Consider the following 21,432-nt stretch of genomic DNA (forward strand, 5'->3'; position numbering starts at 1 on the left):
TCTAAAATATTTAAAATGTTCTTTTTTTCAATTGATTTTTGGTATACTTATACTTATCAAGGTATAAAAATAGAAACAATATGTCAAGAATTTTTCTTTTTTAAACTTGTAATTTTGGCTGTGTTATGTCTGTTTCACCAATTTCTGAAGGATTCTCTCATTAACTGTTGGTGTCTAATACAGTCTACAGCTTCAAATCTGTTGTAAGATAGATCTTATTGACTAGATTCTGTCAGAACTCGTATTAGCCAGGATGAAATGTCAGAAGGAACAGCTATCACTCTAGTCTGTAAGAGAACAATTGTCAGCAAATTCAGGGAAAGGGAACAAACATCTAATTAGGGGAAGATATTCTGGAGAAGTTAACAGTTTAGGCTACCAGTTTTATTACTGTTGAGTATTGACAACACTGGACAAAATTCTTTTTAAATAAGTGGGTTTTTCTCTTTTTAAAGGTTATAGAACTCCCTTAGACATTATTTGACATATCCAGGAAGTATATCCTTCCTTCTGACGGTTTTGGAAGTGACAAAACAGACCCAGATTAGTCTGTGAGTTAATGATAACTTAAAAAAATAACCTTGTGAGTTTCCTTTGTTATTATGATGTTTTGGCCAATGTAGTTTAAAAATCACTCTTAATGCTTATCATTTAACAATATCATCTATGAACACTTATTTTAAATCACAAAATATTATGAGTAATTTGAAAATAAATGACTCCAAATTTATTAATTGCTATGGAGACTACAGGGCTTCCCTGGTGGCTTAGCTGTCAAGAATCCTCCTGCCAATGCAGGAGACACAGGTTTGATCCCCGAGTTGGGAAGATTCCTTGGAGAAGGAAACAGCAGCTCACTCCAGTATTCTTGCCTGGGAAATCCCATGGACAGAAGGAGCCTGGTGGGGTAGCAAAGAGTCAGACACAACTTAGCAACTAAACAGCAACAACAAATGGAGACTACAACCTCATTGCAGAGAAACTGTTTTCAAATCACATGTGTAGTAAATATTTTTATAAAAATGATCATAAATAGTCTCAGAAAATCCCTGTTGAATATACTGTATTTACATTTCAATTTTATGTTGTTGGTTTGTTGCTTTAAAATTGAATATAATTACAATAAATAACATGCTAATAGCTTCATTTTACATTTTGAATCAAAGTTTACTAAATGAAACCTTTACCCCCAAAATAGCATCTTGAGTAAGCACGTGCAATTCACCAGGTTTAAATATTTGTGTGTATTTGATTTTTCCTTTTGTAAAATTTATGTGTTGTATAAATACAGCTAGATACATAATAATCCTTTCCTTGTGCAAGCATCCCTCATTTCATAGAATTCTCAATAAGAGCAGTTTATGAATTAAGTCAAAATTGACTTAAGTTTTTTCCGCTTCTCCTTGGAACTTGAGGATCTTGGCATTGCACATATATTACCAGATGGAATGCCAAACCCCTCTTACTCAGAGTGTTACAGTTAAACTAAAATGAATGTGTGAGAACACTTTTTAACGTGTACTAAAAGCTATTAGGGAGATCCCTAAGAGAGCTTTCTATCGAGAATAGAATAGTCACAAAGGACCAGTCTTCTCATTTCCCTGTTGTCATCAGGCTTTCATTAGCTGTTTGTGAGTTCTAGCTAATTTGAGCTGGATCTTCTTAGCTAAACTAGGATTGAACGTTTCAGTCTCTGGTTTTATAAATGATTTGCCCAATATCCAAGAATAAATACCCTTAACAAACTGTACAGATAAAACTGGGGGAAATGTTAGGAAATAGAACAGTAAATTATAGTTATGGAGAAAGTGCAAAAAGTTAAGATTATTGACCATACATTCAAAATTAGAAATACTAAGGTGCTCTGTAGCCAAATTATTAAAATATTAGAAATTTCTTTTGAATAACTGTAATACCTTAAGCTCTTTGTTATACTACTAGATTGCCCACTTCACTCTCAATGTATTAATGTTACAAATAATTTTTTAATTTTATAATATGAATTACTTTTAGTGGTTATACTATGGAGATTCTGAAAACTATGATTACTTTTATGAGAGTGTTTGAAGCTGTATGTTTTAAAATTTGGTACCTTCTAAATGTGACTGTATTACATATGAAGAACAATTTTATACATATGTTTAAAACATTTTAAAACATGATTCTCTTTACAATGAAGGGTAACAGGAAAATGAGAAAAACTAATTTTATTCCAAACTTCTTAGAAACTATTAGCTCAAATAGCTCAGTTTTTAATTCTTACTTTCTAATCCTCTGTGACTTGTATCTCTATCCCCAACTTCTCCAGATTTATCTCTAACTTTACCCACTATAAACTTGACTTCCATCTGACATGCCTCCTCATCGTCCCTCAAATATAGTGAAGTTATGATGCCTTTCTTTCCTTATTGCCCTTCTTGACATGCCTGTTTTTAACCATTTCTACCTGTTTTTTTTTTTAAATCCTGATCAGTTCCTGTTTATTTCACAAAGTTCAGTCTTTACTAATTTCCCTCTTTCTGTAAATTTATCACATTTATTGTTTCTAGTGTACATTTTAATATTTGATCTTATTTGGTGTATATTGTTTCTTACCTTTTGTGTGGCAACATAGCCTAAATCCTTAGTAATACTGTTTTGATAGCAGTTAATTAATATACCTTTCAGGGATAAGAGAGTAAGTGCTTAAAAGTAGTTACTGTGTTGAGTTGAACTGAAGAAAGTTGGGGATATTTATTAACATAAATTATGCCTCAGATTATGACATGTGTGCTTTTTGAAGGTGGTTCTAACAATTGGGTGTATTTTTTTCATTGTCTTTTTGAAAACATTTCAGTTGTGGAGTCATGCTTATTCATTGAAGGGTTATTTTGAACCATGCTGCAGGAAAGCTATATTAAACTAGCATGTTAGTAGACTTTTATGAAATAATACCTTTAGTGTTCATGTATGTGTCCTTGTATTTTATTGTATGAAAGCTCTCTTTTGTTCCTTCAATTAATTTTGCCGACCTCAAAAGAAGCCATTCATTCTGATTCATCTTAACTTCTCCCTCTCCTTAAATGCTTATAATTTTTCTCTGACTACTGATTTTAGGTTTCCTTAGCACTGATCTGATTATTGGGGTCTTTTGAGCAATAATAGACTGACAGGCAAAGCAGATGTAATTGTTTTTCTAGTCTAGTAGGCCAGTGAGCTCTGATCTTTCTACTAAGACAAGGTGAGATGGTATGAGAGAGACCTTTCTTAGGAGACTTCTGGTAGGTCCCTGTCAAAGAGATGCAGTCTACCAGGCTGGGTTAGGGCTGCCAGAGTAAGCAGGATTCGCCGTGTGTAGGACCATACAGCATGTGGTGGGTGTGACCCCTCTCTTCTCGCTAAGGGGATCTTTCATCTTTATCAGGTCGTTGGGCCCCTGAATGTTTAGTTTTACGGCCAGGGTAAATTTCTATTCCAACCTCTGGGCCTGTGGCTCTCTTGCCCTGCACCATCTCACTTTAGGTGTACCATAATTTCTTCCAGATTTACTTCAGTTGTTTCAGTATGTTAAATGGAGGGAGAAGGGATCAAGGGTGTGTGTTTAGTCTACCAGCTTCCTATTACTGTTCTTAGGATAAGTTTGATATTTTTGCTCTCTTTCTGATCTTTCCAGGTTTTAAGGTTCTCTGTTTGATATAGTTTCCAAATATGGAGTAAGCTTTTGTTATCATGTGATGTTATGAAAAATAATTTATTTGGACTCTTGCTGAAGATCAAGATTTAGTCATATTCATTGTGTGAGTCTTTCTAATATTCTTCATATTTAGTTGAAAGGTATAGTTGGAAATGAGTGGTAAAGAATCTGCCTGGAGACGTAGATTCAATCCCTGGGTTGTGAAGATTCCCTGGAGAAGGAAATGGCAACTGACTCCAGTACTCTTGCCGGGGAAATCCCATGGACAGAGGAGCCTGGTGGGCTACAGTTCATGGGGTCACAAAGAGTCAGACATGACTTGGTGACTAAACAACAACAACATAGATGGAAATATCTTTTAGAAATACATATTAGTTGTTCCTATATCATTCTTATCAGAAGCATATTGTGCATGCCTGTTGTGACTATAACCAGTGTGCTCACTATTCACCTGCTTTCTTAGGGCAGAATTCCTGTGTCAGATGCATCCAAGGTAAAGTTTACCATGTCTTCTCTTTGAGCTGACTCTCCATAGTAACAGAAAATACCAGAGCAATTATTGCATACACATTAATGGTCTTCTAATCTCCAACCTTGCATGTAATTGCTGGCTGTCAAATACAATTACTGTCTGCCCAGGTTTGTTTCCCTGGGGGCAGTCAGGTCATGCCTTGATATAGAGTTAGAAAGTGTGAAGAGTTTCTGAAACTTTCTGAAGGTTTTGTTTATATCTCCTTTGAAAATTTTAAACTATAAAATTACATTACCTTGTTATATTTTAGAAGACTGACCCGAGTAAGTCTTGATGGTAATCAAGACAGAAGAATAATAAAAAGATTTGAAGTTTCATTGATTGTAATTATATTTCCAAACAATTAATTATGAATACATTTCCTTTATGCATTGGCACCATATTGGCCACAGTTCAGGAAATATAACCCTAAGTTGGTGTTACCTTTATTGAGAGTATGTGTACCAGTTAAATCTCTACACAATCTAGAATTACTTTGATTTTTGTGATTGTAGTAATAGGTTAAAATCGTAATCTAGTGGTTTTAGATTGGAGATTGCCTATTATACAGTAACACCTCTTGGATTTCAGATCTGGGCATGAACTATTCTACATGGGTGAATTTTTCAGCTAACCAAATGTATTCTTTAAAATAGCTAACCTTTAAACATTTTTAGGTAAAATTCTTTCTAATGTAATCATGTTTCCTAGCCTCTTTAAACATAATGTGCTAAACATTTTATCATTTTCCTCACCTCCCAAGATTATCATTATATTTAATCATTGTGATAATTAATGTGATGAATTTAGAGGTTAATTAAGGTACAGAGTGTTTATGTCTTCACTTACTATCTTGACACTTTGTGCTCTCATTTGCCTTTTTTAAAAAAATTGACATACACCATAATTCATATATTATACAGTTTACCTGTATATTTGAAGTGTTCAGTGGTTTTTAGCATATTTATGAAGTTGTAAAACCATTACCATGATCAATTTTAGAACATTTTCATCACCTCAGAAAGAAACTCTATACCCTTTAGCTACCAGTCTCAATTTCCCGATTTCCTTTGGCCCTAAGCAACCAGTAATCTACTTTATGTCCCTATAGAATTGCCTACTCTGGGCATTTCAAATAAATGGCATCATATTATATGTGGTCTTTTGTGACTGGCTTTTTTCATTTAGTTTAGCATGGAAGACCAAAGATTCTTCCAAGTTGTAGCATGTATTAGCACTTCATTCCTTTTTATGGCCAAATAATACTCAATTGTATGGATATACCACATTTTGTTGATCTTTTCATTTGTTGATGGACATATGGGTTGTTTCTGCTTTTTGGCTATTGTGAATATGGCTGCTAAGAACATATGTGCAAGTTTTTGTGTGGACATATGCCTTCATTTCTCATGGGTATGAGGAATTGCCAGGCTTTTTTCCAAAGTGACTGCAACATTTTGTATTCCCATTAACAGTTTATGAGGGTTCTAGTTTCCTCTACATCCTTGTCAACATTCATTATTTTCTGTCTTTTTGATTACAGGCATCCTAATAAGTGTGAAGTTGTATCCCACTGTGGTTTTGATTTGCATTTCCCTGATGACTAATGATGTTGAGTGTCCTTTCATGTGCTTTTTGGCCATTTATATGTTGTCTTCTTTATTATCATATTTATCTTTCTTCTCTTATTTAAGGGCTGTAATCTTAGAAAGAAAGTTAGTGGTTGTCTAGGCTAATTTTTTGTCTCCAAGTTATTCTAACACACAATCTTTTAGATTCTTGGGCTTGCCTGATAGCTCAGTTGGTAAAGAATCCACCTGCAATGCAGGAGACCCCGGTTCAATTCCTGGGTCGGGAAGATCCCCTGGAGAAGGGAAACGCTACCCACTTCAGTATTCTTGGGCTTCCCCTGTGGCTCAGCTGGTAAAGACCTGGGTTCGATCCCTGGGTTGGGAAGATCCCCTGGAGAAGGGAAAGGCTACCCACTCTAGTATTCTGGCCTGGAAAATTCCATGGACTACAGTCCATGGGGTCACAGAGTCGGACATAACTGAGCGACTTTCACTTTCAGAAGACTACTAGTGATAGAAATATACTATTTGTAAAGAAGTTGGCCCAATTTTTTTAACAACTGTAATTATTAGAAGCTCCTTTCTGTATTGGGCCAATATCTGTTTTTTCTGGTTGTTGTTACTGTTATTGTTGTTTTCTAATCTGTTCTATTTTTGCTTTCTAGCCCTACATGTAATAAGTCCAAATTTTCATCTACATAAGAGTCCTTCATTATTTTAGGACAACTTTCAAGTCTCCTCTTTGTCAGGCCAGATATTACTAATTTCTAACTTTGTTCTTCACTCCCATCACCATCAAGTTGCACCACCATCCCAGTCATTCTTGTGTGAACAAGTTTCAGTTTCATAATAACTTCCCTTTCAGTCTGGCTTTAGAATTGAGTAGACTGTTTGAGATATGACTTCTATAGAATAAAACTTTTCTCTTATTTGAATACTGTTCTTTTATGGATGTAACTTAAAATTATTTAAACATTTTTGGCAGCCACATTACAATGTAAATTTTGTAACTTTCAGAAAACTAAAATCCCAAATCTTTTTTTTTCCACACATTCTGTTATGTAATATCTATTCTGTACTAAGTTTATTACCTTATGTATACTCATATTCCATTTATTTGATTTATCATATTATTCCAACATTAAGATACTCTTTTGGGTCATGAATGTGTCATCTAGGTTTGATGATCCTGTCATCAGAAAATTTGATTAGCATTCTCTTTTGTACCTTGAGTCAACTATTGATGAAGGGGGTGTATAATACGGATAGGGTCAGAGACTGACTGTGCTGCTTTGGAGAGTATTGATCCATTTATATATGCCTTTTGGATAAGATACTCAATAATAATGAAAATAATTATTAGCATAAATGCTGGAGAGGTTGTGGAGAAAAGGAAACTCTCCTGTACTATTGATGGGAATGTAAATTGGTGGGAATGTAAATTGGTGTGAATATAAATTGGTGCAGCTACTATGGAGAATAGTATGGAAGTTCCCTAAAAAACTGAAAATAGAGTTACCATATGATCCAGCTATCCCGGTCCTAGGCATATATCCAGAAAAGATGATAACTCTTAATTTGAAAAGATACATGCACCCTAGTGTTCATTACAGAACTATCTACAGTAGTCAAGACATGTAAGCAACTTAAATGTCCATTGACAGAGGAATGGATAAAGAAGATATGGTAAATATATACAATGGAATACTACTTGTCCATGAAAAAGAATAAAATAATGCCATTTGTGCATCATAGATGGACCTAGTGATTATCATACCAAGTGAAGTAAAGCAGAGACAGGAGATATTATATGATATCACTTATATGTGGAATCTAAAAAAATTAATACAAATGAATTTATTTACAAAACCAAAACAAACTTATAGACATAGAAAACAAGCCTTTGGTTGCCAAAGGGGAGAGAAGGGGAGGGATAAATTTGGAGTATGAGATTATCAGATACACATTACTATGTATAAAACAGATAAACAACAAGGATTTACTGTGTAGCACAGGAAACTATATTCAGTCTCTTATAATAACATAAAATGGAGAAGAATCTGAAAAAATACATATGTAGATAACTGAATCACTTTGCCATACACCTGAAACTAACACAGTGCTGTAAATTTTATTGTTTGTTTATTTAATTGAAGTAAGCTTAAGACAGGAAAAAAATTATTAGCTGTATTTCCTGAGCTCTTACTATGAGCCATGCACTATGCTAAGTGCTTTAGATACATTATTCTATTTATTCCTCACTGCAACCCTATAAAGAAGACACTATTATTATCTGCATTTTCTAGACAAGAAAACTGAAGCTTAGGGAAATTGACACAGCTAATAAGTGGTAAAGCAGGATTTGAATAGTCTGTCATTCTAAAATTTACACTTAGCTAAAATTCACTCTCATGTGAATATCTACCTTATTTGACTTATTTTTAACCATTTATTCATGCATTCAACAGATAAGTGCCTTCTATGGTAGCTCAATTGGTAAAGAATCTGCCTGTAATGCAAGAGACCTGGGTTCAATCCCTGGGTCGGGAAGATCCTCTGGAAAAGGAAATGGCAATACACTCCAGTATTCTTGCCTGGGAAATCCCATGGACAGAGGAGCCTGACAGGCTACAGTCCATGGGGTCGCAAAAAAGTCAACAAAACTTACCAACTAAACAACAACTGGACAGGCACTATTTTAAGTTCCTAGAATATATCAGTGAGCAAAAATAGACAAAAACCTTTGCCCTTGTGGAGGTTAAATTCTACCACAGGGAGACAAGGATAGAAGTATAGGATGAAGAGGATATTGGGTTACAGTTTTAAATAGAATAGTAAAAGTTTTGTGTATTGCGAAAGGAGACAATTGGACTTTAAATTGGTAAAGGAGTGAATTACTTTGTTTTTTAATTCTTTTCCATTATGGTTTATTATAGGATACTGAATACAGTTCTCTGTGCTATACAGTAGGACATTGTTGTTTGTCCATTTTCTGTATGGTTTGCATCTGCTAAATCCTAACCTCTCAATCCAGTCCTCCCCAACTCCCTCTTCTCGGCAACCACAAATTTGTTCTCTGTATCTGTGAGTCTGTTGTTAATGTATTTTTAAGAATTTTTTTCACCTATGTTAAATGAGAGCAATTATCTTGTATTTTCCTTGTTTGTATCACTCTTGCCAGGCTTAAGTGTCAAAGTTATTCTGGTTTTATAAAAAGAATTGAGAAGTGTTCTCTCTTTTTCTGTTTTCCCAGAAAGTTTGTGTAAGAGTGGCATTATTTCTTACTTAAATGATTGAAAGAATGTAATAGTGAAACTGTCTGGGCCTGAGATTTTCTTTTCAGTAAGATTTTTGATTAAAGATTCAATTTCTTTAATAGATATGGAACTATTCAGATGTTCTATCTCTTACCCACTTAGCTTTGGTAAACTATATTCTTTTTCTGAGAAATTGGGCTGTTTTTTCCAAATAATTTATTTGGCTAAAGTTGTTCGTAAGATTTACATGTTAATTTTTGATTCTTTAAGATATGTTCTGATGTCCCTTTTTCATTCCTAACATTGGTCTTTGTCTTTTATCTTTTTTCATCATTCTTGCTAAAATTTTTCTAATCTTTTAAAAAACCCAGTTTTGAGCTTTATTAATTTTTCTCCGTGAACATCTGTTTTCTATTACATTGGCTTTTCCCCTTATTTTTATATTTCTTTAGATTTTCTTTAAATTTAATTTTCGTTCTTTTTGTAGCTTCTTGAAATGGGAACTTATCTTACTATGTCCCTTGGGAATTAAAAATCACTCAAGAAGAAACTTACTAAGGATAAATATCCAGAAATATTCTTAACTTTTAGTGGAGTCTCTGGCTTTACACTTGAGAAAAAAAAAGGAAGAATTTGTTCTTGTTTCATCAAGCAGCATGTTGATGAATGGAAAGAAAGGCTCAAAATGAAAATTTCCTTGGCCTATATACTACTACTCTCCTTATTTAAGTAGAAGCTAAAAACAGGCAGACAGTTTATCTCAGGACTGTAATACATGGAGCATAGAAAGATAAAGAAGAATTTCCTCAGAAAGTATATTTTAGATCCCCTATAATAATCACAAAGTATCTTAAGTAACAGTCTCTGACCCAAAATATATCGCAGAATAACATCAAGGAGGAATGAATAGGAATTTTTTCTTCCAGTTATCTGAGTTGTTCACTCCTTTACCATTTATAAAGACCATATTCACTAAACTTGTCTTGCTTTATCAGTCTCTGTACCTCTCCTTCCAAAATGAACCAGCCAAAATTCTCTTTCCAGTTACAAAACCTCACACTGAGAGAAATCTGCAGAAAATTTGATCAAAGTCAAGCAAGACAAGGACAATGAAGACAAAAGGAAAGAAAAAACCAGATATGAGTGGAAGAAGGGACCAGAACCAAGTGATCTTGCAAGTATCCTAGGGCCAGATTTTTAATTACTTCATGGAAATAACAGAAAAGGGAGTTATATACCCAAAACTCTATCCTGATTCACATTTCTGTCTTAAAAATTCAAGAACATTAATTTCATGTAAAGATGAATAACAGGAAGGATTATGGTTGAAACCTATACAAAGTTACTATGATTTAGAATTTTATTTTTATCTTATCATATCCAGAAGCTATATTAATGCTTAAAATAATAAAATCATGCTAGCATTTTTATAGGTCTTGATAGGATTGCAATATTGCTTTCCAAAAGATTAATATCATTTTACAAGAGCATTAGGGCCATTAATTTAGTATTAGTACCTGTTTCACTACAATTTTACCAATTTTGATAATTTTGTTATCCTAAGGGAATTAGCTTAAAATCTGTTGCTCATTGTTGTGTTAATGTGCATTTTCCTAAATGATTATGAATGCTGAATTTTTTTTTCAAGTAGTGATATGACATTACTGATATTTATATGTATGTATGTAAATAAACTCCTAAACACCTGTGTTATTTCAAATATTAATTGTTGTCTGTGTATAACGGTGGTCTGTCCATCCGTTGGATCTTAATGTTTTTTAACATATGACATCATATAAAGAAAGTTATAATTTCTCTATAGCATGATAAATGCTGTATTCAGAATAATTTTCCAAAGAACATTTAAATTTAAATCTTGATCATTGTTACATTTCTAGAAAGTTAGTTAGAATATCCTGAAGGTAATTTTTTTCATCATTACAAGAATCATTATTTTCTGTAATTGCTAAGACAGGAAACATAGCCAGTCATAGTACACCATTAATTTTAAAACCTATCCATAATTTTATATATATTTATAATTTTAAGAGAAGCTAAGATGAAAAAAACCTAGATTTATGGAGTTTATCTTTCTTGAGGAATTTTAAAGTATTACTGTTATGAAAAACAACCAGCAATATTTTCATAGTGAAGGTTTTTTTTTAAGGTGTTCTTAATGACAGGTAATAGCTAAGGTGAGATTAATATTCTTACTTTTGTATGTGAAAATGAATAACTTCATGTTTCAGGGAAAAAATTACAGTGAGTACCTTAAAAGCATTATTAGGAAAGTGTTCTTTTTAAGGGCTTAGAACTATCTTATTGGTCTACTTGATTAAATTGTGCGTAGTATACATAATAAATCAGCCTCAATGTTAAAGAGTTACATGTTTATTTAAATTTTAAAGTTTCCTTTTGAACTGATAAAATATTTAAGAATCTTTTAAATGTATACTTGAGATAGAATGAAGTTTTAATTCGGAATATTTGGTAAGAGTTTCTAAAGTAGCTTAGAGAGATAGTATAGTGTAATAGAAACAGCATAGTCTTTGGGTACCACAAGATCTTGGTTTGGAACTCAGTTCTGCACTTACTATCTGGCATTGGTATTTCTCCTTTCTTCAGTTTTCTTATCTGTAAAATGGAGATATATTTTATCAAATATAAGGCAGTCATTTATATCAGTTTTTAACATTTATAAATTATGGTTATGTTTTAAAATGGATGGTATACTATAATTGGCTGTATTTTCTGTCTTAGCATTACAGAAAATAATGGTTCTTATAATGATGATGTCTTAGATTAAACGAGATACAGTAAAAATATCAGTTTTATAAATTGTTTTGAAGTTGGATTTAGATAATATATAAAAGTGCGAAGCACATGGAAGATACTCCTTAAGTCCTAGCTTCCTTTTTTCTTTTTCTTCATGACAGTGTTACTAGTTGGTTTGTTTGGGGATTTGTTGTTTTACAAGGAGAATCAGAAGTTTAAAGCCGTTAGATAAAGATTCATGATTCCATGTTGTTTGTCACCACATCAAAATATCTTATATCTGTGTTGCTGAGACATTTTCACTTTGGGGAAATGGCCATTTTGTGACTAATAATAATGATTATATCAGTTAACACTTACGTAGTGTCTGCTTTGTGCTGGACACTGTTCTGTTTTACATGTGTATTTTAAATCTTGAAAACAACCCAATGAGATAGATACTATTATTTTTATAAATGAGGAAACGAAGGCAGAGAGATTAATACTCAAATTCCTATAGCTGGACTTATAACCAAATTAAGCAAACTGATAGAAATAGAAACCAAGGAAGGTAGCACATGGAATCGGGAAACCCCCTTCTTATACAAATCAGCCTGATAATTTTTGGAATAGTTATTTTTCAGATAGCAAAGAAAGTTTCACAGGGTTTTAAATCTTCACCCAGCAACTGACTAAGGTAGAATCTGAACAAGTAATAAAAATTCGGCCAACAACTTATCCTTTCCTTTTTGAGTGAAGAAGCATTTCAGTGTCTCAAATAATACAGTCTGAGGCAATAGAAGAATTGGCAAATTTTATCCTATTGGCTGCCAAATTGGAGTCTCTTTCTTTAACTGCTGATGCAACATAAAAATAACTTAATGGATTTTGAGTAGAGAGAAATGGAATAAACTTCTTAAGCCTCTATGAGAAGCATTTCATTGGAGTGGAAATTAAGAGGGTAAAGTAGCCAGAGTTTAGCCCATCTTGTAGATGAAGTGGATGGAGAAGAAAACTAATGCTTCTTTGGCAGCTTTATTCTGAATTCAATCTGATAATGGCAGATTATTTTAAAAATATTATTTTTGCCTAAAATATAATTTTCCACCCCACCCTCCAAAAATTGTCACCAGCATTCTATGTGCTTTGTGCAGTTGCATCAGAAAGAAGAATTAATCCCAGGAATAAACATATTTAGAACACACTGTAGTCAAATTTATAGAATCCGTTTTTTCCCTTAAAGATTTTAATTAAAACTATATTATGCTTTACGTACAAAGATATTCATTATACCTTTGTTTATCAATGAAAAAGTGAAAATATCTAAATAGACAGTTGTCAGATAATGGTTAAGTAAATTATGGTACATTACTTCATGGACTATTATGCTGTTTTTTTAGTGTTTTGGGGACTTCTGCTCTTGGGCATAGTGGTGTAATAGGGACAAGATTTATCCTTTTGTCTAAATAGGAAGAAAACAAGACACAATAGTCGGAATAATGATCTTCAGACATTGCACTGAAAGTAGTGTGAAACTTATGAGAGGAGAGAAAGTAAGCCCTACAATTTCCTCACCTTATTGTTTGGAAGCAATTTCATTGCAGGGAGGGTGCGTCCAGAAGAGGTTGGCCACCTTGCAGACTTGAGCTGGAATGAATATACAGGGCCAAAGACCAGAGAAGATGTTCTCACATGGAAAGGGAGAGTTCCAGAGATCTACAGAGGGGTCACTCTGGCTGAATACTAATTTGAGTGTATGTGAGAGGAAACTAACAGGCTGTAGTCCTGTCATTCTCTGTCGTCCCCTTCTCCTCCCGCCCCCAATCCTTCCCAGCATCAGGGTCTTCTCCAATGAGTCAGCTCTTCACATCAGGTGGCCAAAGTATTGGAGTTTCAGCTTCAACATCAGTCCTTCCAATGAACACCCAGCGCTGATCTCCTTTAGGATGGACTGGTTGGATCTCCTTGCAGTCCAAGGGACTCTCAAGAGTCTTCTCCAACACCACAGCTCAAAAGCATCAATTCTTCGGCGCTCAGCTTTCTTCACAGTCCAACTCGCACATCCGTACGTGACCATTGGAAAAACCATAGCCTTGACTAGACGGACCTTTGTTGGCAAAGTAATGTCTCTGCTTTTTAATATGCTATCTAGGTTGGTCATAACTTTCCTTCCAAGGAGTAAGCGTCTTTTAATTTCATGGCTGCAATCACCATCTGCAGTGATTTTGGAGCCCCCAAAAATAAAGTCTGACACTGTTTCCCCATCTATTTCCCATGAAGTGATGGGACCAGATGCCATGATCTTAGTTTTCTGAACGTTGAGCTTTAAGCCAACTTTTTCACTCTCCTCTCTCAGTTCCATCAAGAGGCTTTTTAGTTCTTCTTCACTTTCTGCCATGAGGGTGGTGTCATCTGCATATCTGAGGTTATTGATATTTCTCCCTGCAATCTTGATTCCAGCTTGTGCTTCCTCCAGCCCAGCGTTTCTCATGATGTACTCTGTATATAAGTTAAATAAGCAGGGTGACAATATTCAGCCTTGACGTACTCCTTTTCCTATTTGGAACCAGTCTGTTGTTCCATGTCCAGTTCTAACTGTTGCTTCCTGACCTGCATACAGGTCTCTCAAGAGGCAAAAATGAGCCTTGAAAGGATCAAATTGATTCCATGTAACTGAATTAATGCCCACACAAAGTCTAACAGAATTTAAAGGAACACAACAGAATCTAGCAAACAAGAGTGCAGAATTCACAATACCTATCTTACGGTAAAAGTCTTTCAAGCTTGCAAAAGTAGAAGGAAAATATCCATAAGCAGGAGAAAAGCCTGTCAGTGAAAGCAGACACAGAAAAGATAGAGATGAAAAATGGCAGTTATAAATATATTCTATATATTCAAGAAAATAGAGGAAACATGAACACAATGGAGAGAGATATGGAAGATACAAAAAGACCCAAATGAATCTTCTAGAGATGAGGATTAATATTTGAATGAAAAATACATTGGAAAGACTTAATAGCCAATTAGACATTGCATAAGAACAGATCAGTGAACTTGAAGATGCAGCAAATGAAAGATAAAAATGAACAGAGCATAAAAAGACTGAACAAATATAAATATACTTGGAATTCCATAAAGAGAAAGAGGGAGAAAGAAGACAGGAAAAAGTAATAAGTAATAGTTGAAAATTTTAAACATTTGATGAAATCATAAGCCAGAGCTTTTTAGCCTTACTGACATTTGGGGCCAAGTAATTCTTTGCTGTGGAGGGCTCAGCAATTCTGCTCCTATATATGAACCCAAAAGAATTGAAAACGGGTACTGAAACACTTGTACACAAATGTTCACAGCACCATAATAGCCAAAAGGTACAAGTAATCCAAATGTCCATCAACTGATAAATGGATATAGAATATATACATATACATTAGAGTATTACTCAGCCATAGAATGGAATAAAATATTGATACATGCTCTAATGTAGATGAGCATCAAAAACATTATGCTGAATTAAAGAAGCCAGACACAAAAGATCACATATTGTATGATTCCGTTTACATGAAGTGTCCAGAATGGGTCAATGAAGCTGATTGCTGGTTGCCAGGGTTCGGAGGAAGATGAATGAAAGTGATTGCTTAATAGGCTAACCTTTTCTTTTCATATGATGGAGATGTTTTGAAACTAAATAGAGGTGGTGTTGCACAACATGGTGAATGTATTATACTAAATGCCACTAAATTGTATATATTTTAAAGATTGCATTTATGTTTGGCCACACTGGGTCCTTGTTGCTTTGTGTGGGCTTGCTCTAGTTGCAGCAGGTAGGGGCTACTCTTAGTTGTGGTGCATGGGCTTCGTATTGTGGTGGCTTCTCATTGCTCTCTACTTGCTGAGCAGAGGCTCTAGGCACATGGGCTTCAGTAGTTGAGGCATGCAGGCTCAGTAGTTGTGATGCACGGGTTTAGCTCTCCTGTGGCCTGTGGAATCTTCCTGGATCAGGGATCGAACCCATGTCCCCTGCATTGGCAGGTGGATTCTTATCCACTGTACCACCAGGGAAGTACTCAATTGTATATTTTTCAATGGCTTATTTTATGTTATGTGAATCTCATGTCAATACAAAAAAGAAGAAACAATAAAGACTTTTGAGACAAATAAAAGCAGAGATAATTCATTGCTGATTGACATGCACTACAATAAAGGAACTTCCTCAGGCAAAAGGAAAAGCATACCAGATAGAAACTTTTTTTTATTTTAAAATTTCTTCAGAAGATAATTGAACTTCCAGTTTCAGCTCTGACATGTGGAGAGCTTGGAAATCATCTATCCTGTCTTCAACAACAACAAAAATATGACCAAACTGCAAATCATGGCCTTTCTTAGATTCATCTGAGATTTGAGCTCACAGGGCAAAGTTCCACTCCCCAAATGTTGACAGGTGAATACATAGAATCACACTTGAGACCTGCTTGTTAGGAGCAAAAGCTATTTGAACCATAAATTGGTATGAACCCTTAAATGGTAATTGATGAATTGTTGCAGGCTGAGTGTGGACTAGCTCAAAAGCTAAAAACTTCCAGGGCCTCAGGCTTAGGAGGTGCTAGCCCGCCCCCCTCCAGTGTTCATGGGTTTTTGACCCCCAGGGCCCACCACATTCTTATGGTGAAGATTGGAGAAAAATCTTGTTTTCACACAGAGGAGAATATAGTTAACACTGTTGAACTTTATGCATAAGAATGGTTAAAAGGGTAACTTATTTATTTTTATTTTTTGCAAAAACTAGAATTGTTGTTGTTTTAAGAAATGGGCTATCAAACCCTGAAAAGACATGAAAGAACTTAAAATGCATATTGCCAGGTGAAAGAAAAAATTACATACTATATGATTGCAACTATATGATGTTCTAGAAAAGGTAAAACTATGAGGACAGTAAAAAAGATCAGTAACTGCCAAGGCTTCAGAGGGAGAGAGGGATGAATAATTGGAGCATAGGAATTTTATGGTAATGAAACTATTCTGAATGATAGTGTAATATAGATGCATGTCATTATACATTTGTCAAACCCGTATACAACAAACAGTGAGCTCTAATGTAAACTATGGATTTTAACTAATGAAGTGAAGTGAAAGTCATTCAGTCTTGTCCGACTCTTTGTGACCCCATGGACTATACAGTCCATGGAATTCTCCAGGCCAGAATACTGGAGTGGGTTGTCATTTCCTCCTCCAGAGGATCTTCCCAACCCAGGGATCAAACCCAGGTCTCCCACACTGCAGGCGAATTCTTTACCAGGTGAGCCACAAGGGGAAGCCCCTTATTATTTTAAGTTTTTAACTTATGTTTTTTATTTTAACTGATAATAATGTATTAAAATTGACTCCTCTTTCATAACAAATGTACTACGCTAATGTAAGATGTTAATAATAGGGGAAAATTGGGGGAGAGAGGTATATGGGAACTCTCTGTACCTGCTGCTTATTTTTCTTTAAACCTAAAACTACTCTAAAAAATAAAGGCTATTAACTATGTAAAAAAGAAATATACTGATCCTTTTCCAACACCATGTAATTCCTAATTACTAGTATGTATTTTCACAGCAAATAATTGCTAAGCAAACCACAGGTATCTATTCTAATTTGCTTGCATTAAGAGTTTCAGTGAATGACACAGATAAAAACTGTGATTGTGTTGTGAACAACTGTGTGTTTTTGCTTCTAGTCTTGCCTCTAGCAAAGGACATAAACACCTAGGTTCTCTAACATTTTAAGCATACCTTCACCACAGGGGTTTTGCTATGGCTGTTCCCTATTCCTGGAACATCTCCCCTAGATAACTGCAGGACTCACTTGTTTACTTCCTTTATGTCTTTATTGAAATGACCTTCTCAGTGAGGCCTTCCCAGACCATCTTATTTAAAATTGTAACTGTCTTCCCCACACTAATTTTTTTCTATAGCACTCATCACTTTTTAATATTAGAAACCTTTTAAATTTTCTGTCTCACTCAGACATGACATGATCTTGGTGTGTTTATTTTGTCCCCTGCAACTTTTCTGGATTCATTTATTACATCTAACAGGTTTATTGGGGGAGGGAGTATATGTTTAAGGTTTTCTGTATGTAAGATCATGTTGTCTATGAAAGGAGATAGTTTTATTTCTTCCTTTCCAATTTGGATGCTTTTTATTTCCTTTTCTTGCCTAATTGCTTTGGCTAAGACTTCTAATACAATGTTGAATAAAAGTGGCAGGAATGGGCATCCTTGTCTTGTTCCCGATTTTAGAGGTAAAGCTTTCAGCTTTTTACTGTTGAGTATGATGTTAGTTGTGGGACTGTCCTATTAGACCTTTATTATATTAAGATACATTACCTCTGTACCCTCTTTGTTCAGTTTTTATCATGAATGGATGTTGAATTTTTATTAAATGCTTTTTGCATCTTTTGAGATGATTATATGATCTTTATCCCTAGTTTTGTTAGAGTAGTATATATTACACTGATTGATTGTGAGTGTTAGGCCATCTTTGCACTCCTAGGATAAATCCCACTTGATCATGGTGTTTAATCCTTTTAATGTTTTGTTGAATTCAGTTTGCTAATATTTTCTTGAGGATTTTTACATCAATGTTCATCATCAATATGGGCCTATAATTTTCTGTTTTCTTATTGTTGAGTTTTAAGAGTCTTTTAAAATATATTTTGAATGCCAGTCCTTTGATTGATATATATTTTGCCAAGGTTTTTTTTCCCAGTTCATGGTTTGTTATTTCATTCTCTTAACAGTGTCTTTTACAGACCAGACATGTTAAATTACACTCTATATTTAATTCTGTCTTTTTCCTTTGGCATCCAATTTTCTCATTTCCAATTTTGTTATTCATTTAGCAAGCATCTAAGTATGTTTCAACTTCATTCTTCTAATGGAGTATGTATTTAGAATGTTATTGGATTAAATAAATTCTCTCTTTGGATTATACTGTTTTAGTATAAGGGAAAACATTCTCTATCCTGAAAATTCTTTGCAGCATTGATTCTCCAAAAATGTTCCTCAGAGAAGAGAGGGAACTGGAGTTTGCTTTGTGCTTCTTTTTTTTTTTGCCAGCATCAGGCTATTGTATTTTATATACTTTATTATTTAATCATGATGGTAGTTGTTGTTTATGATACTATACTTTTATTTCTGTCCTAAGTTGATAACTGACACTTTCATCTCAAAAATTTCCACCATTTCTTAAAACTTTAGTTCCCCTAATGATGTTAAGAACTGACAGAATACACTGCCTCCAGGATCTTTTTCTCAGTGCTGTGATTCACAGACCAAAAGAAACAAACACATAAAAAAGTAACAGCAATAAAGCAAAGCCCCTTCTTTAAGGAAAAAAAAACATGTATAGGGTAACTGTCTATATTTTTCAGAGGTGAAACTATTTTTATAGTCAAATTAAATAATAAAAGTATTTAATGTTAACCCTAAGATATTTTTGTTCAGAGTTTTAATTTTTGTTAGGTGTCCTGCCTAAAAACTATAAATATTGCAAGAGATGTGGGCTTTTGAACAGGTTGCAGTTTGATCTTTTAGACAATAATATTACAATATCCAAGTTCACTGCTTCCACATACATGTTTTGGAAGAATCTTATTTTTAAGTTTATTTTAATTTTCTGCTTTTTGAGAACACAGGAACAGAGCCTGCTAAAACTTGATTTTGGAAAGTGTTTCCATATGTTTACTTTTTTTTTTTTTTTAATATCTCAACCTCCTTTCCTCTCTCCCTTCTTGCCACCTAAAAATATTTTCTTTATTTTTTATGGTTAAATTTTAACTTTTATTCCAGCTTAGTTTCTTATTTGGGAACTTTCATTTTGTTAATTTAGATATGATTTTCCTGATCACATTCAGGTCTGGTATTTATATTTCATATTTGTTTTCATTTTTCCACACTGAATGCCTGTGTTTTTTACAGTGGAAATAGCTAATGTAATCAGCTGGGGAATGGCTTTTAAGTGGATCCAGAAGGCAGTGGTGGAATAACCTTAGCTTGCTAGAGGGTATTTGTTCTGCTGGTGTGATGACCTAAGCGTCCTCTTGCCTTTCTGATGCCATCCTAAAATTGTCACTTAGGGCCTTGGAGAAATGGTGGATCATCAAATACTTAGTGTTCCTTAGCAGAGTATTATTTTCTAACTGCTGTAAATGTACTGCTTTAATCCATGTGTTTTTTTTCTGCCTCTCTCCCCTCTCCCCCCTACAGTCACCAGAGAAGAAAGGAAAAGAAGCAAATACGGGGTTTGGTGGACCAGTTGTTAGTTCTCTGTATCACGAAGAAATCATCAGGTAAATTCTCTTCTTGTCTTTAAAAATAGGAATATGTACATATATGTGTATCTGCATATATATGTGTGTGTGTCCATTTAATCCTTAAAACTTTCATTTGAAGAACTTTTTCTTAACGTGAAACTGATTTGGTGGTATCTCTAGAAGGATAATAAATGGCAGGAAATAAATTTTTATATGTATAATTTTAAAAATCTGTCTGAATCAGTGTCAAATAATAACCTTTCTCCCACATAAGTAGTTCATAGGGCAAGGTTTTGTGTCTCAAATCTAAAGGTATGGATTTTGGTTGTTGTTCTTATTAGTTTTCCTCAAAATATCATTATTTCTTTTGAATACGTTAATTTTTGTAGTTTGTTTACTCTACTTTTAAGTTAAAAATCATTTTGGAGTGTAAAATGGCACACTATGGAGAACAGTAGGGAGGTTCCTCAGAAAATTAAACAAAGAATTACCATATGATCCAGCAATTGTTTCTGGTTCTGTAGCCACCAGGATTGAAAGCTGAGTTTCAAAGATATATTTGCATACCTGTGTTCATAGCAGCACTGTTCACAGTAGCAAAAGGTAGAAGGCACCTAAGTGTCCATTTATGATGAATGGATACACAAAATGTGGTATTGCATATAATGGAATATTATTCAGCCTTAAAAAGGAAGGAAAATCTGACACATGCTAGAACATGGATGAACCTTGAGGTCACTGTGCTAAGTGAAATAAGCCAGTCACAAAAGGATAAATACTGTATGATTCCACTATATGAGGTATCAAGAGTGGTCACATTCATAGAATCATGGTTGTCAGGAGCTGGAAGGTGCAAAAATGTGGAGTTGTTTATTAAATGGGTGTAGAGTTTTAGTTTTACAAGATAAAAAACTTCTGGACACTGGTTGCACAACCATGTGAATACACTTAACACTACTAAGCTGTACACTTAGAGATGGTAAAGATGATGAATTTATGCTACGTATTTTTTACCAAAATTCAAACATTTTTAAAGGTCATTTTGTATTATTTAACAAAGGTTTCAAATTTTATATGTAATGTATGAAATTTCTTGGACAATCATTTTCTTTAAACACTGTGTAAATCAGGAAAAGGATTCGGTCCTGCTTTAAAGCAGGTGATGTATTGTTCTAAGATTGTTACTCTACAAGCAGAAACGCGAAATCGGAACTTCTGATGCTCTTACCCTTTCTGCATTATCTGAACTTTACTTTTCTTACTTATTAACATGAAATAAATGAGCTGTAATTTTCACGTGGAAATTGAGTTCACCTAAATTGAAGGGAAATACCTATTTTCAGAGAATGAAGAGGAAATTGTACTAAA

The 21,432-nt window shown here is 34.2% G+C and overlaps 1 protein-coding gene across 8 annotated transcripts in view; it reads left to right on the plus strand.

The window, feature by feature from the left end:
- The window catches only part of ACBD6 (acyl-CoA binding domain containing 6), a 194,383-nt gene that overhangs the window by 36,271 nt on the left and 136,680 nt on the right, over positions 1-21,432 (plus strand). For all 8 annotated transcript variants that reach the window (XR_014052382.1, XR_014052381.1, XR_014052380.1 and 5 more), the window contains exon 4: positions 20,018-20,100. Coding sequence is in view for 5 of the 8 variants with exons in the window: in XM_081485838.1 (XP_081341964.1) it covers positions 20,018-20,100 (83 nt within the window). In the remaining 3 variants the exon portion in view is untranslated. The remainder of the gene's footprint in view (positions 1-20,017; positions 20,101-21,432) is intronic.

This window comes from Giraffa tippelskirchi, chromosome 5, assembly GCF_054371585.1.
Source record: "Giraffa tippelskirchi isolate mGirTip1 chromosome 5, T2T-mGirTip1v1.2.pri, whole genome shotgun sequence".
Lineage (NCBI taxonomy): Eukaryota > Metazoa > Chordata > Mammalia > Artiodactyla > Giraffidae > Giraffa > Giraffa tippelskirchi.